The sequence below is a fragment of the Sturnira hondurensis genome, unplaced genomic scaffold, assembly GCF_014824575.4.
Source record: "Sturnira hondurensis isolate 20B ecotype Veracruz unplaced genomic scaffold, ASM1482457v3 Scaffold0020489, whole genome shotgun sequence".
NCBI lineage: Eukaryota > Metazoa > Chordata > Mammalia > Chiroptera > Phyllostomidae > Sturnira > Sturnira hondurensis.
This window is the reverse complement of record NW_028093120.1, coordinates 1,627,219-1,643,294: the sequence shown is the minus strand read 5'-3', so window position 1 is coordinate 1,643,294 and position 16,076 is coordinate 1,627,219. Positions and strand designations below refer to the sequence as shown.

Below are 16,076 nucleotides of genomic sequence, written 5' to 3'. Positions count from 1 at the left end.
GACTGTTTCTAATCAGGTTCAAGTGGAGAGTGGAGGGCCAACCACTGCCTCCAATATATTGTCTCTCACATTGATTTCTCCAACATCTGTCTCATTATCTTTACACTTCTCTGACCCCACCTCTTTCTATCACTGGCTCACTTTCCTCTCATCAGTATGGGTAGACCCAAGATTCAACACTCAACCTTTCATGTATCTCCTCCTCCACTTGCCCTCCGGGAGCACTCAGCTCACAGACCTTCGTCAACTGCCACCCTGCAGATGGCACTCATGCTCATCTCCCGGCCCAACTCCTAGAAGCCTGTAGGGCAGGTGGGATGGCATCTTTCCCAAAAGCCATGGTGGATTTAAAGTTGAGAGAATTAACTGGACTTTGGGTGCAGGTGTGTTAGAGGGTGGTTCCTTTAAGCTGCTCAGAGCTGGCTTTAATTATTTTTAATTAACTGGTGAGGAGGGCCAACCCCTCTTAATACCCACACCCCTTACCTTCTCCCCAGCACACTCCCTTCAATCGACCTAATTGAGGGGCTCACCCCTGAGGGGAGTGCTCAATAAACATTTGCTTCATGGACAGATGGGTTGGTACAGGTTTAAAGTATGAAAATATTTCTCATCAACGTTTTTCATCTCAACTGCAAAATGATAGAGTATAGTGATTGAGAACTAGATCTCTCTGAGCTGCAAAACTGGGATGATAATACAGCTTTTGCTTCTTGTTCTGTTGGAGGTGGAAATGAGAGAAATCGAGTAAAGCCTGAGCAGTGACTGGCCAGTAATAAGCTTCAGTGCAAAGACATCTTTAAGAGTATTTTGTATCCCTTTTCTTTTGAGGCAGTTGGTGAGCTCTGTAGTCCCAGGGATTACTAAAGCAGGGCCATGCTTCCTACATCCCCGGGCTTTTTTTTAAAAATTTAATTATTGTTCAAGTACAGTTTTCTGTCTTTTACTCCCTTCCCAGCCCACCTCCCCCCCCAGTGCTCCCCACCTCCCTTCCATTTCCACCCCCCTTAGTTTTTGTCCATGTATCCTTTATACTTATTCCTCTAAACCCTTCCCCCTTCCCCCTGAAATTCCCTCCCCTCTGCCATCTAGTCTTTGTCAGCCTGTTCTCTATTTCAGTGTCTTTGGTTATATTTTGCTTGCTTGTTTGTTTTGTTGTTTGGGTTCCTGTTAAAGGTGAGATCATATGGTATTTGTCTTTCACCACCTGGCTTATTTCACTCAGCATAGTGCTTTCCAGTTCCATCCATGCTGTTGCAAAGGGTAGGAGCTCCTTCTTTCTTTCTGCTGCATAGAATTCCATTGTGCAAATGTATCATAGTTTTTGGCTCCATTCATTTACTGATGGGCACCTAGGTTGCTTCCAACTCTTGGAAGCAAATTGTGCTGCTATGAACATTGGGGTGCATAGGTTCTTTGGGATTGGTGTTTCAGGGTTCTTAGGATATAATCCTAGCAGTGGAATTGCTGGGTCAAAAGGCAGGTCCATTTTTAGTTTTCTGAGGAAACTCCATCCTCTTTTCCACAGTGGCTGCACCAGTCTGCATTCCCACCCACAGTGCACTAGGGTTCCCTTTTATATGCATCCTCTCCAACACTTGTTTGTCGATTTGTTTATGATGGCCATTCTGACCCATGTGAGGTGGTATCTCATTGTGGTTTTCATTTGCATGTCTCTGGTAGCTAGCGATATTGAGCATCTTTTCATGTGTCTCTGAATCCTCTGTATGTCCTCCTTGGAGAAGTGTCTGTTCAAGTTCCCAGGCTTTTTTAACTCAGCAGATAACTAAAGAAAGAGAAGGGGATGAAAGGGAAGAGACTTAGATATGCAGTACGTACCTACTACTACTACTACTACTTATAATGAGAGTCCCTTTATCCTTCCCATTGCTGTAACCTCACACAGTCCAGTTGGGGAATGGCAGTTGTATCTTATCACTGTCATATATCCATTGTTTTTCAAAGAACAGTCCCTGGGCCAATGGGCATTAGAATCCCCTGAGCAGGTACCCTATCTACAGCCTCAGAGTTTCTAGAGCAAGGCTTGGGCATCTGCTTCCCAAATTAATATCATTAGAATGTGAGGATCTTTGACTTAGACTTAGTACTTGCATTATTTAATATAAAACTTGATTCTTTATGTGCTTATATTTTTACATGTAACTGTGTAATTTCTTCCTTAATTAGATGATAAACTCTCCAAGGTGAGGGCAATATTTTCTAGTTTTCTTATAATCCCAACAGTGTACAGCTCACTTCTAAACACATCATTGGGAATAATGAAAATTCTACTCTGGGTTTAGCTTTCTACACTGCAGGGCCCTGACCTGTTGATGCCTAAAGATTGGTAGAGACCTCCAATTAGAATAGCAGTCCACTAATACCCAAAATTATTCGATATACCATGTGAATTTGTAATCAATATTTTCTTGTAACCAGTTGGTTGGGTGCTCTTTTATTGAGTAAGCACTGAGAGATCTGACTTGCTGACCAGGCAACAAAATTAACACAAGTCTCGGAATAACGAAGTTTCTTTTGAGTTTCCAAGTGTTCGTAAAACAGAAATCACAAGCCTTCCTGCCTTATCAGAGAAAGCTGGCCCTCTTCTATTCAAAATAGTAATTCAACTTGTATTTCTTGGTTTTGGGGAGAGGGAGACAGACAGAGACAGAGAAAGAAATACGGAAAAGGAGACATCGATGTGTTGTTCCACTAACCTATGCATTCATTGGTTGGTTCTTGCACGTGCCTGGACCACGGGATCAAACCCGCGACCTTGGCATATTCGGATGATGCTCTAACCAACCCAGCTACCTAGCCATGGCCAGTTATTCAACTTTTAAATATATTAATTTAAAACCTTCTTTTCATTGCAGGATCAGCATTGATATGTGCTAACTTTAGGGAAAAGGAAGAACTTGTCACTTTATGATGTGTTCGGTGCTGAGCAATTGAGAGATTTGCCATATGCTTTTATGGTAGTTTGAGGTTCCATAGACACCTTCCAGAATGTGGAGGTTCCACTGTCAGAGGCAAATGGGAGCCTTTCCAGTCCCCTAATGTATTTAACCCAGCTGCTTTGTTTGCTGTGATACGCAATTATTTCTTCTGCACTTAAAGGGCGATTATCTGCTCTCCAACCCATTAACCATGTTTGATCTTAACAAGGTGAAAAATGTTTGGAATCTAAGCTTATGATCTTTGTGATACATTTTTCTTCTTTTAATTCACAGTAGCTTTTCCCCTCCTTTCTCTTCTTTAGGATCAACACTCTGTGGTAGGCCAGAACACAGGCCCCAGTCCAAGTCCCAACTCCTGTTCAAATCCAAACACTGGAAGTGGTTACATGAACTCCCAGCAATCACTGTTGAATCAGCAATTGATGGGAAAGAAACAGACTCTGCAGAGGCAGATCATGGAGCAGAAACAGCAACTTCTCCTGCAGCAGCAGATGCTGGTGGATGCGGTAAAGCTTTCTCCTATCGTCTACTGTGCAAACCTGCTGGGCCAACAGAGGGAGTTCATTATTTTCCATTTCTACTTCCCTTTTCTCTGTGCCTATTTACGTGACAGCAACTAGTGTGTTCTGGCTACAAGAGAAGTTAATTCTATATATATTCAGTGCTTTGGGGGGAAAAAGAAAAAAACTTGATTTACCAACTGCTGGACAGATGGAGTACATGGCACCTCAGTTCACTAACCATGCCCAGCCCAGGAATGTCACCAACATGGGCATTTGGTTGAGCAAAAGAAACCAGTCTTGTCCACAGCGCTGAGGGGCAGAAATAGCGAATTCTAATCACCCTCAAATCACCTTAAACTGATTTTGGAGATAAGAGAATTTTAAATGCTAGTATGGAGTTTCATACATTAAGATATCACTTTCAAAATAAAGCATCTCAGAATGGGAGGTGTTTTTAAAGAAAATCGAAAATGTATTACCCACTTCATCATAGTGAAGTGGCCTTGAAGAAAGCCAAAAGCTTGGACACCCCTGGTAGGGGAACCAGTGAGAGAAGCAACCCATCTGATTCCTTCTGTAAATCAGTTTTGAGAACCCAGTTTCACTCACTCCCACTTTTTTTTATTTTACCTTATAAACTAACTAGGATAGAAACAGCGACAGTAGAAGAGAAAAATGCACCGTCTAAGATTAACTTCCCAGTTACACTCTCATTACTCCAATCAGCACTACTGACCTGTTGAATTATAACCTGCATAGGTTGAGTTTCTGAAGTTGCAGCTCTGATGGAAAGGCGAGGAAGCACCCCGAGAGGGTCCTGTCCTGGCTCTGGCCTCGCCCCCACTGAGCCCAGCTGAGTCACCGCTGGGACAGGTGCAAAGGGCAGGGCCCTAAGCTGTGAGGGATGACTGAGATGAAGGCTACTGCTTTTGTGGTTTTTATAAACCATTCACATTTCTCTTGTTTGGAAGCCATTGAGGGTGCCTGTACGTTTTAGCATATCCAGGAAGAAACAGTCTTTGATGCCCCTTTACATTAGCATATGCTTTGTAGTCATTCGCAGTCAGTTGGCAAGACCAGAGAGGCGCCTAAATTGAGACATTCGCTTCTGAAAGTGTGTTATCCTTACTGTCTGTTACTCTCCCACCAATGAAGCACAAGGAGGAGACATGAGTGAAACTTATGACAATGGATAGTATAATTATCAGCACGTTTTGTGTGCACCTACTATGTACCAGATACCATGCTGAGCTTTTTCAGAATTAAAGGATTAATTCTTACAAAAGGAGTGTGAGGGAGGTCCTAGAATTATCCCCATTTTACATTTTGTCATGGCAAAGCTGAAGCAGGGCAGATGGATATGTGCAACAGATTATCTCTATATTAGGTTTTTAGGTCCAAGATACTGGGTTATCCTGAGACATTAGTTGGTAAGTTAAATTTCATGTTGCACAGAAGTGATCTCAGAGATGCCTGTGAGTTGACACTTTTGTAGAATGGGAATGTTATTCTCTTGCAAATGAAGCAGTCTCCATTCAGTGTTGGAATCTGCTCTTTTCTACTTTTCATCACAAAGTGACAAATTGGCTGTTGTGGGATAGACCACGTGCAAGACCATTAAATCTAACTCATTTGTGAAGAAGCAGTTCAAGAAACTCCAGTTTCCAGAAATGTGTATGTTAACACTTTGAGCAACCAGATTTAGCATTCAGGAATAAAAGTCAGTAGTTAAATTACATATATATAAAATTAAGTCCAGATTTAAAATCCAGTCTTTAATGGCTAACCAAAAGCCTGATTTCTCTCTCTTTCTCGCTCCCCCCACCTTCCCCGCCTTCTTTCCTTCTCTCTCTGACACACACACATACACACACACACACACACACACACACGACATACACATGAATCCTATTTTATTCAATATAAACAGCAGAAACACCTAATTACATAAGAAAAATAATAAATGCTTTTGAAAAAGTGAAGATTTCAGAAAGTCTCATGCTTGGCATAAAAATCAAAACTGTCAGCTTGCACAATAGTTTACAACAAGAATGGTTGAACATTGCCACATTTGGGTTCATAGAACATCTCAAGCTGTTTTTTAAACATTTAGGGTTTGGGTAAAACCAAAGTGTTTCACCAACCACTTTTTCCCTTAATTTGTAAACCCATATTTAAGAGAAATGTAATCCATATGTTTCTGATTCATTTACACTTAGCTCATCAAAATTGCGTTTTATATGAATTACTTGAGGCCCCAGAAACCCTGTGAGTCTTTCAAGTTGCTTTTTTCTTAGAAACAAGAATTTGAATTTGGTTTCTTGTTGTTTTAAGGCTGTTTTTTTCCCTGTATAGTAAATTTATTCCTCTTAGAAAGTTTGGAAGCTGATGGGAAACTGAGAAATACATGGTTTAAGTGGTTCTAAGTGAGGCAGTCCACACTTGGCTTCCATCTGATTTACCCATTTATCTGTTAAAAGGATTTCTTTTTCCTTTGACTTTTGACTTTTCTGCAATTACAGTGTCCTCCATCTACCTATGCCAATTATTTTTATCTTTGAAAATGGAGGTTGCTTTGGGGTGCGGTGAAGCAATTTGTTAAAATTCCTGATCCGTGCTAGAAAAGAAAAAAAGGCAGCCCCTGATGTCCAGAACTGATTGGACGCTCAGAGCCAGGCCACTTCGTCTTCTGCTGGACATGTCACACGATACTAACCTCAGCCAGGGCTGCTCTGAGACCAGGATAAAATGAGGCCAAGTTAAGGCCACTTCAAAATCTTGTCTAAAAACAGATATAAACAAGGTCACTGTGCAACCCACCAAATACCCACATCTCCCTCTTTACCTAAATGTGACAGTGACATCACTCCTCAATCACTCAACCAACCTCACTTCTGACAGCCTACCATCCAGAGCAAACCCTCACTTCCTTAGACGCTCCCTAAATCCCCCCATCAGCGCCTGAACCCCAGAACAGTCTCTTTCTAACATGCTCCTACACAGGCACCCAGGGTCCCCCATGTTTTGCATTCTCCCTCATTGCAATGTAAAAGAATGCCCCCTGTGTCCTCTCTTAGCTCCCAAAGAAACCTGCTCTAAAGATTTAAAGGTGGGTGATTTCAGAAGGAAGAGAAGATGGGAGCCTGGGAAATGTCTGTGCTTTGAGAAGGGAGCACAGAGAAATAGAGCAGCAAGGGACCCTTCAATGGTAGGCAGCAAAGAGCCTGAGTTTTTGACTCAGGATTTGGTTTCTGTTCTGCTGCTATGTGATCTTAGGTACGTTACTTAGCCCAAGGAAGCTTCTATTTCCTGATCTAGGAAGTGGAAATAACCATACCTACCTTCAAATATTGTTTAGGAGAGGAAAAATGAAGTAAAATGCATATAGCACCCCTACCAGTACCTGACAGGTTTCTTGACATCTCCTCCTGTTGAGAGTTGCCAGATTTAACAAATAAAAATACAGAATGCCCCAGTGTCTTGTATTTTATTTGGAAATTCTACTCCTATGCTTTCTATGTTGGACCAGACCTGTATACAGGGTGGGGCAAAAGTAGGCTGATAGTGAGTATGTGAAACGTAACTTATTCTTGTATTATTAATTATTAATTATAGTATATTTCCACATAAAAAACTGTGAACCTACTTTTGCCACACCCTCTATAGGTGCCAAAGCACATCACATGTGCTATAAAATAAAACCAGAGCCCTGGCCAAGTGGCTTAGTTGGAGCATTATCCTGTGCACCCAAAGGTTGCAGGTTTGATCTCCAGTCCAGGAACATACCTAGGGTGAGGGCTTGATCCCCCGTCAGGGCACATGCAGGACCCAACGGACCAGTGATCTCTCTGGCTCTCTTTCTCTCTGTATCTCTTCCCCCTTTCTCTTTCCCTCCCTCCCTTCTTCTCTCTCTAAAATCAATAAACATATCCTTGGGTAAGGATTAAGAAAAACTAGAACTGTACAGTCAAAAATCATACAAATTTAGTCCTCATTGAAACTTAATTGCAAAATAAAGAAAATTAGAGTAATTACTAGCCCCAAAACATATGTTGAACATTAAGGGAAGTAGAAATTACACTTTCATGCAGAACGATTTTTGAAACAGAAAGGAGAGACTACTAAATAAGGCCAATGAATCGCAAGTATGGCTGTAAGATTGTTCTTATGTTCTTTTTTGAATAACAGTCTATAAATTTTTATAAGTGAGAAGGTAACAGTATAATTCAATATGTTTTCATTTGTGTTTTCAAGGAGAAAATTGCTCCACAAGATCAGATAAACAGACATTTGACAAGGCCACCCCCAGATTACAAAGACCAAAGAAGAAATGTGGGTAACATGCAACCAACTGCTCAGTATTCTGGTAAGTGTTCTAAAAAATTAATAGAAATTGTAACTGTGGGAAGAAAAAAACTGTTTAGTTTTTGATATTTCCTCTTTTCCACGTCTCATTTTTAATTGTAACATCTTTCTTAGACTCCTTCACTAGTTCCCATATAACTTTCAGATCAAGACCAAATTTGAATATTTTTAGTTTTCAGATCATTTCTTGCTTAATCTTGTCCCATATTCACATATTTCACTGCTCTCCATACTACCTCTGAGAGTCCAAAAAAAATCTCCAATATTTTCTAACTACTAGGTTCAACCATTCTCCTCCTAATGACATGTCTTGATGCATATAAGGTAAGTAGATATTTCTCTGAGTCATATCTGTAACTTGCTCAAAGCCCAAACTTTTTGTCTCCACCTTGGGACTCATGTCCCTAACACAGATAGTCCTGCCACCAAGAAATAACTAAAGAGCAAGTTAAGCCCTGGCTGGTGTGGCTCAGTTGGTTGGAGCATTGTCCCATGCAACAAAAGGTTGCGGGTTCAATCCCTGGTCAGGGCACATACCTAGGTTGCAGTCAGGGTACAAATGGGAGACAGCCAATCAATGTTTCTCACACAGATATTTCTCTCTCTTCTTTTTTCCCTCTCTAAAAAAAAAAGTTGGTTAAGTCTTGGTGAAATCTCTCAAAAATACTGAAGGTGATTACATTTCAAATACAAAGCAAAACTTCTTAATAGAGCTCTCTATATCACAAAGCACCACCCCTACAATCTCTCCTCTCACTCTCTGCACTCCAAAAGAACTCTCCCAAACAGAGCCTTCTCCTATTCACCATCTATTCAAGTCCCTTCCAACCAGAACTCACTGCACTTTCTCAAGTAAATTAAGCTTGTCCTGGAATTTCCCAAGTTCCTTCTGCTTTACCTGTTACCTTCGTCTGTTCAGGAAGCCATGACGAAGATTGTCTGGAGACAGAGGGGCTGTGAACACTCCTGTTTGTTAATTTTCCTGGTCCTGTTATAAATATATTATTCTGATTTGTGTCCATTTTTTCAAATGCACTAGATTGCCTCTCTCCACCAAAATTAGGAATGGGATGTACGTATTCTGGTCCCTAAGATTACTTTGCCTCAGGTTAGAAACAGGGTTCTCTAGATGTTTCTGCCCTCAAAGAGGTTGAAAGAGAGAACAGGGTTTATTTCAACGTGGTTTCTAATTCAACGGCCTATCAAGGGTTTTATGGGAAGCTACCTTTGAAATAGTATACAAAGTTCAAGGTGGGTGTTTGGACTTTTCTTTCCCTTTTGTATCAAAGGAAATCCCAAAGGATAGTAGTCTGAGGCTAGTTTGGTGGCACTACCATGTTATCAGGGATCCAGGCTTCTTTTATCTTTCGGCCCCCACCATCATTAGCAGGTAGCTTCTACTCTAAGGGTTGCTGGGTCCACCATACCTGCAGCTTTCACATCCATATTCCAGATAGAAAGACGGAATAAGGAAAAAAATAACACAACCTCTGAAATGAATCAGATTCCCTGTATTTAAAAAAAAACAAAAATTTTTAAAGTAACATTGGTTAATAACATTACATAAATTTTGGATGTACAACAGCATTTGATATCTGTGCACTTTATCATGTGTTCACCATCAAAAGTCAAGTTTCCTTCCGTTACCACGTAGTTGACCCCCTTGACCTAGTTCACTCCCCCTCCTCTCCAGCTCTCTTTCTCTCTGATAACCACCAATTTCTTATCTTTATCTGTGAGTTTGTTTTTGTTTTCTTAGTACATGTTACTTTTTGGTGTTATATTCTACATATGAGTAAAATCATATGGTTTTTGTCTTTTTCCATTGACTTATCTTACTTAGATCCATTATTTTTTTGACAAATGGCAATATTTCATCTTTATTTATGACTAAATAGTATTCTATTGTATATATACAGGGTGGAACAAAAGTAAGTTTACAGTTGAAAATATGTAAAACGGGGTTTATTTTATATTATTTATTAATTATTGTATTATTTTCCATTTAAACAACTGAAAACTACTTTTGCCAGAAAGTATATACCACACTTTCTCTGCACATTCTTCCGTCAGTGGACACGTAGGTTACTTCTGCATCTTGGCTGTTGTAAACCATGCTGCAGTGAACATGAACCAAATTCCCTTTTAAAAGTAGGTTTCCTGGACTCTCGCCAAATAACTTCTATCTTTAGCCCGAATTTATTTATATGGATCCATCCCCCCACCTTTACTTCCCCCCAACCATCAACAAAAAAGTTTGGGAAATGTGGTTTTTCAGCTGGAACCTTACTACAAAATCAAGGCTCTGTTTCTAAGAAAGACAGGGAAGTTGGGTATTTGGTCGGCATTTTCCTCAGGGAGGGGTCCTCAGCACCCAACTGCTGACCCCCAGGGGGGTAAGAATCACTGCTCTAGAGTGTGGTTCTTCCATGTCTTCTGAGAATGAAATAAGCAACAAGCAGAACACCAACTCTTTCTATCATTTTTATCTTAATCTCAATAACATAATAATCATTTTGCCCAAATGTTAATATCAGAAGTGATGTCTGAAAAGCACCTGGAACAATTTCTACCATATAGTATGAGTTTCTAAATATTAATTGTGAATAATATTTTGTGATCTTTATGGAAATTATCTGGTTGTTTAAAAACACTGCTGTCCTCATAAACCTTCTCAGGGCATATTATTAAAATAGAGAGCAGCACCCAGAGGGAGTGATTTTCTCAACCTTTAAAATTTTTCCATAGCATTTTCATAGTGTAATGTCTGCCCTCATGAAACTTTTAGATACCAAGGTGATGCTGCTTAACCTCATTAGCAGTCTGTGGACTCTGGGTTATTGTTCAGGAATCTCCCACCGGACTCTGATCCCTCTTCATCAAACACTTTCTGCCCTACACAATTCACGGCCCCATGCTAAGTCTGGAGACACAAAGAATACTGCCTCTGCCTTCAAGGGGTACATCATCTAATTGGAGACATATTTTAAAACACATAGCAAAGCCAGCAGCCTGTCGTGTTGTGCAGTGTACGATGCTAGCTGTCCTCAAGCAGTAGGGGATGTCCTAGGGTTGCGATTGCAGCTATGCTGTCCTCATACTCTGCCATTCTAATATCTGTATGTGTGTCTAGTTCTCTGTTTCTCAGTATCTGATTCTCTGGAGGGAGAGTACTCTAAAAGAGTGTATTTCTCCAACTTATACCTTTGTTTCACTCTCTCATTCACTCACTCATTCATTCATTCATTCATTCATTCATTAGATATCAATTAAATACCTACTTTGCACCATCCACTAGACTTGGAGAATGTGAGAGTGGACAAAACAGGCAAAAATTCTTACCCCATGGAACTTATCGTCCAGCATGTACTTTAAAAAAATCTTTCAACATCTCACTTTTGCTGCTCAAGATGTCATCCCATGATGACTTTAATCTGCCCAAGCCAGGAAGATTTCAATGTGTTAATTAATTGCTATCTGATGTGTGGAGCCTCTCTATTCAGCAACTTATTATTGGAAGGCCCCACATCCTTTCACTTATGGACAGGCATCCACATAGCTGGCAGGCCCTCAAAGGCTCCATGGATTCCCCAATGCAAAAGGCTAAGTGCTAAATGAAAACGTTAAAGAGAAAATGCTACTGGAGAGAGGAGGCTGGAATATCAGGGAAAGTTTAATGAAGCACCTTGGCCTGAACCTTAAAGAAAAGATAGAACTTAGTGAGGCTCATGGTGTATGGATTACAATGCAATAGTAACTGTACCTCCGGGAGCAGAAGGCTTTCCAAGTGGAAATAACCCTGTTACACTGAATTCCATATGTTTAAAGAGATAGGAATTTACCCTTTGGAAACAGGAGACACTTGGGGCAACTTCTTGAATAGGGATGATACAGATGAAGAATTGGTGATTTTCAAGGCCAGACATTTGTCCTTGATAACTTATTGCAAAGTGCTAAAAAAAAAAAAGAAGAGATAACCTACTACTATGCACTAATATACTTGTCTTCTTTTTCTTAGGTGGCTCATCAACAGTGAGTTTAAACTCTAACCAGACCTTGGCAAACCCAGTTTCAACACACAGCATTTTAACTCCAAATTCCAGCCTCATGTCTACTTCCCATGGAACAAGAATGCCATCGTTATCCACAGCAGTTCAGAACATAGGCATGTATGGAAACATGCCTTGCAACCAACCTGGCACATACAGCATCTCTTCAGGAATGAATCAGTTGACCCAACAGAGGAACCCAAACCAATTGATAACAAATCAGAACAACCCTCTAATGCCACGGCCACCTAACCTAGGGCCAAGTAGTAATAATAATGTGACCACTTTTGGAGCTGGTCCTGTGGGCAATTCACCACAACTGAGACCAAATTTAACCCATACTATGGCAAGCATGCCAGCACAGAGAACATCAAATGTAATGATCACATCCAACACAACAGCACCCAACTGGGCCTCCCAAGAAGCAGCAACCAAACAGCAGGAAGCCCTGAAGTCCACAGGAGTCCGCTTCCCCACAGGTACACCTGCAGCCTACACTCCAAACCAGTCCTTACAACAAGCAGTGGGTAGCCAACAATTTTCCCAGAGGGCAGTGGCTCCTCCTAATCAGATAACACCAGCAGTGCAAATGAGACCCATAAACCAAATGGGCCAGACATTGAATGGACAAACCATAGGTTCACTCAGAAGTCTGAATCTCAGACCCAGTCAGCTAAGCACACAGATTTTACCCAATTTGAACCAGTCAGGAACGGGGTTGAGTCAGTCAAGGACAGGCATAAGCCAGCCACCATCTCTGACACCTGGCAGTTTTCCTTCACCCAACCAAAGTTCGAGGGCTTTTCAAGGAACTGACCATGGCAATGACTTAGCTTTTGACTTTCTCAACCAACAGACTGATAACATGGGCCCTGCCCTAAACAGTGATGCTGATTTCATTGATTCTTTATTGAAGACAGAGCCTGGTAATGATGACTGGATGAAAGACATCAATCTTGATGAAATCTTGGGGAACAACTCCTAAAGGAGAAAAGGGAGACAATTCACCAACTCCAAGCACTAAAAGGCAGTATTTCACAAAGACTCTGGAAAGGCTGACTGTTGACTTTTCATAGGACTGCCTGAAGATACCATGGCTTAAAAGTGGAAAGCAGAAAGTAACTGTGGTAATGAACATTTTGGTCTGAAATGTCCATTTTAAATCTCAAACCTGAAAGTAAAACATTGGGATCACTTTTCCCTGTCTAAACTCCAGGACACAGTATCCAACTTACCCAAACAGAACTGTGATGTTGATGTGTAATTAGCTGTGTAAAATAGGCTCCCCAAACTCCTTCTCTCCCTGAAAGAAAAGTAATACAACTTTTAGCTTGTTTAAACTCCATGTCATGTAGAGGTATTAGTTCCAATTAACAAGCAACAAATTCCTTAATTTGTTCTCATAGATACATGTGGTTTCATCTTTCCACTTTATCTTTTCATTTAACTTTCCCAAAACTCCCTAGATTGAAATGTTACAGGTTTGTTTGGAGTAACTAAACACTGTCTGAAGTAAAGAAAAGCTGGGGAAACTAGAGGACATCTAGCAAATTGTTGAATATCTTCCCCAGATTCATTGGTCACTTTTTCAGTTTTCCCACCTATCCTCTCCTTCAGTAAAATGCTGTATTTAGTGATGAGACATGAATGCAGAGCTGTCCAACTCTATTTGGGCTTCCACAACCAATTTCCAAGTCTTAGATACAATAACAACTTGTCTAAGTCATACTGAAATATTACTGCACATATGTCTTGATCAGATTTCACTATTTAAAAAAGACAGCCCCCCATTGGACATTGCCATCAAGGAGCTTTATTTGGCCACAAATCACATGGGGTATTGCGTATTATAATGGTCTCTGCTGGTTACTTCCCAAGCTGAGTGAAATTGGGTCTGGTCCTCCCTGATTATTTTGATGACTAGAGACTGATTGGTAAGAAAAGAAAGTTTGGAGGTCAAAACTGAGGTTAGACGGTATCATGTTTCGGTTGAAGACAAGAAAAAAGATCAGACCAGGGATGGCGGGTATGGGTGGGTGCAAGTCTACTTCGTAAGCTTTGAAGGAAAGCGTAATTGAGAGAGAAAATAATCTGTCCTTATTTGGACGTATTATCTGGGTAAACAGCTACATGGAGTGTGATCTGTTAGTAGCAGCAGTCTATTCACTCTTCTGTCCCTGAAGTGATGAATCATTGCCACGTGCTAGATGGACCCTTCCTATCCAGGTGTTCTCCCTCAGGGTTCAGCACTGTATCGGAGAAAGAGCTGGTGAGTCATGTAACCTCAGTGCCCACATACAGACCAGCTGTAGCATCGGGAAACTGTGTGCTGATTTGAGATGGATGCAAAATATCACTATCATTTTCCTCATTACAGAGGAACACAGGTTAGCTTCAGCTTTTTAGTTACAGGTGTATACTCACATATTCAATTATCAAATGTAATTTAACTGAAGTCGTTTAACAACTAAATCTTTAAGTATCTGTTCTTAAAAAAAACACATTTTGACAGTTCTGAAGAACCCTCTCCTGATCTTTAAAATGTCTAGAAGCACTCTTTTTTACACAATACCAACATCAGTGGCCCAGAATATTTTCTGTGCTAGGTTGTAAATATGAATAAATTACTTGTTTTGTAAACTTTTGTAAAGAATATTTTGGTAGAAATACTTAAACATATTCTTTGGGTTATATTTATACTTATGTGAAATAAATATACTATCGAAAGGTTATATTTTATACAAAAAGTAAATTGTTACCTTTTGTATGCTAATATACAAAGTTTTGTATAATATGATGGTTTATTTTTAGCTCTACACTTAATCCATAGGTGGTCAAGTGGAAACTCTTAAAAACTATCAAGAAGCTTGTTAGACAAATTTATATTCTGAAACCTCAGTAAGAAAGCATTCCAGGTTTCAAGCCTTCCTTTTTTTTTTAATTGTTCTGAAATTCTTTTTTAAACCCATAGTTCTTGTGTCTTGTTTGATTATTCTGCTGTGCACATTGTATTGGTCCTTGTTGCATGTGGTCCTACTGTGTGTCTTCCCATTTTATAGAACGGTGTTTCTCCATGCAAAAATGTAAGGAAAAAGTATGTACATATAAACACTTTTATTTTATAGCTCCTCCACGTTACTGTATATACCTGCCAGCGCTTCCCAGTTACACGCCCATGATTCAGCTTATTTTTACCCTAACATAAATAGTTCGTTTTGTAGTAGTTATCAAATTTAAGAGATAAAGCAATCAAAATGTTTGGATTTTCTTCTATCTTAATGTGAATTTTATAATTGATGTCTATTTATTCAGCTATTCATTAAAATACAGGATTCTTTGGAAAAAAATGGTGTAGTCTATAGTTTCTGTTTGTTGGCAGCCTATTACCAAAGATGACGTAATTTTCCTGAAAGCTGAGATAATGACAATTTGATAGACATACGTAGTGAAAACTTTACGATTTACAACATAAAAGCTATTGGAATACGATCTCTCATTTACAGAAATACTGGGCTTCTTAATTGTTGGCATTATTTCTCATTCTGACAATATTATAAAGGAGGTAGAAGTAATTTTTCTTTTTTAATTCAAAGACTAGAAAGCAGTTTAAGCAAATAATTCATTCTTGGCTTTGTGTTAAGCCCAATGAAGATAAATAACTCTGCTGTAAGTGAATGCACTAATATACTTGCATTACTGTAACTGTACCCATAAGTGTAAAGATTTCAACTTGTGAAACAAGTATTTTGTATCATGTGTAATTTTAAGTGTTAACAAATAGTTTTTAAAATTCAAAAGTAGTTCTCTTATATGAAATCATAATCTCAAATGTTGTTGCTACATCGCAGAAAGTTCTGAGAACTATTAAGAGTGAACTGTTAATGGGCAAATTTACTTTCTGGGAAGTTTCTAACACTAAATACTGACTTGTCTCATTTTAATGTTTTTTAGTTCATCAGAACATTTGTATTAAGATCCTATATACACAGCACATACTAAGAAATGGAGGAAAACTGCCTAATTCTCAGGCAAGATGGGCCTTTGGGTGGCCTCCTGTGTAGCGCCTAGTCAGACAGGCTGAGTGAACACTGGGCCAGGTCAACACAGCCTCAATGGGCATCGTTACACAGTTCTTCCTGAAAGTTACAGAGGCTGAGAGAAAGATGGGACTTTGTAGGAGGCACAGGGAACATTCTAAC

The 16,076-nt window shown here is 39.8% G+C and overlaps 1 protein-coding gene across 3 annotated transcripts in view; it reads left to right on the top strand.

The window, feature by feature from the left end:
- Positions 1-15,224, top strand: part of MAML2 (mastermind like transcriptional coactivator 2) — a 354,759-nt gene extending 339,535 nt beyond the window's left edge. For all 3 annotated transcript variants that reach the window (XM_037029738.1, XM_037029736.1, XM_037029735.1), the window contains 3 exons: positions 3,263-3,466; positions 7,718-7,829; positions 11,847-15,224. In XM_037029738.1, coding sequence (XP_036885633.1) covers positions 3,263-3,466; positions 7,718-7,829; positions 11,847-12,862 — 1,332 coding nt within the window. In that variant the 3' untranslated portion in view covers positions 12,863-15,224. The remainder of the gene's footprint in view (positions 1-3,262; positions 3,467-7,717; positions 7,830-11,846) is intronic.
- Positions 15,225-16,076: the final 852 nt, after the last annotated feature.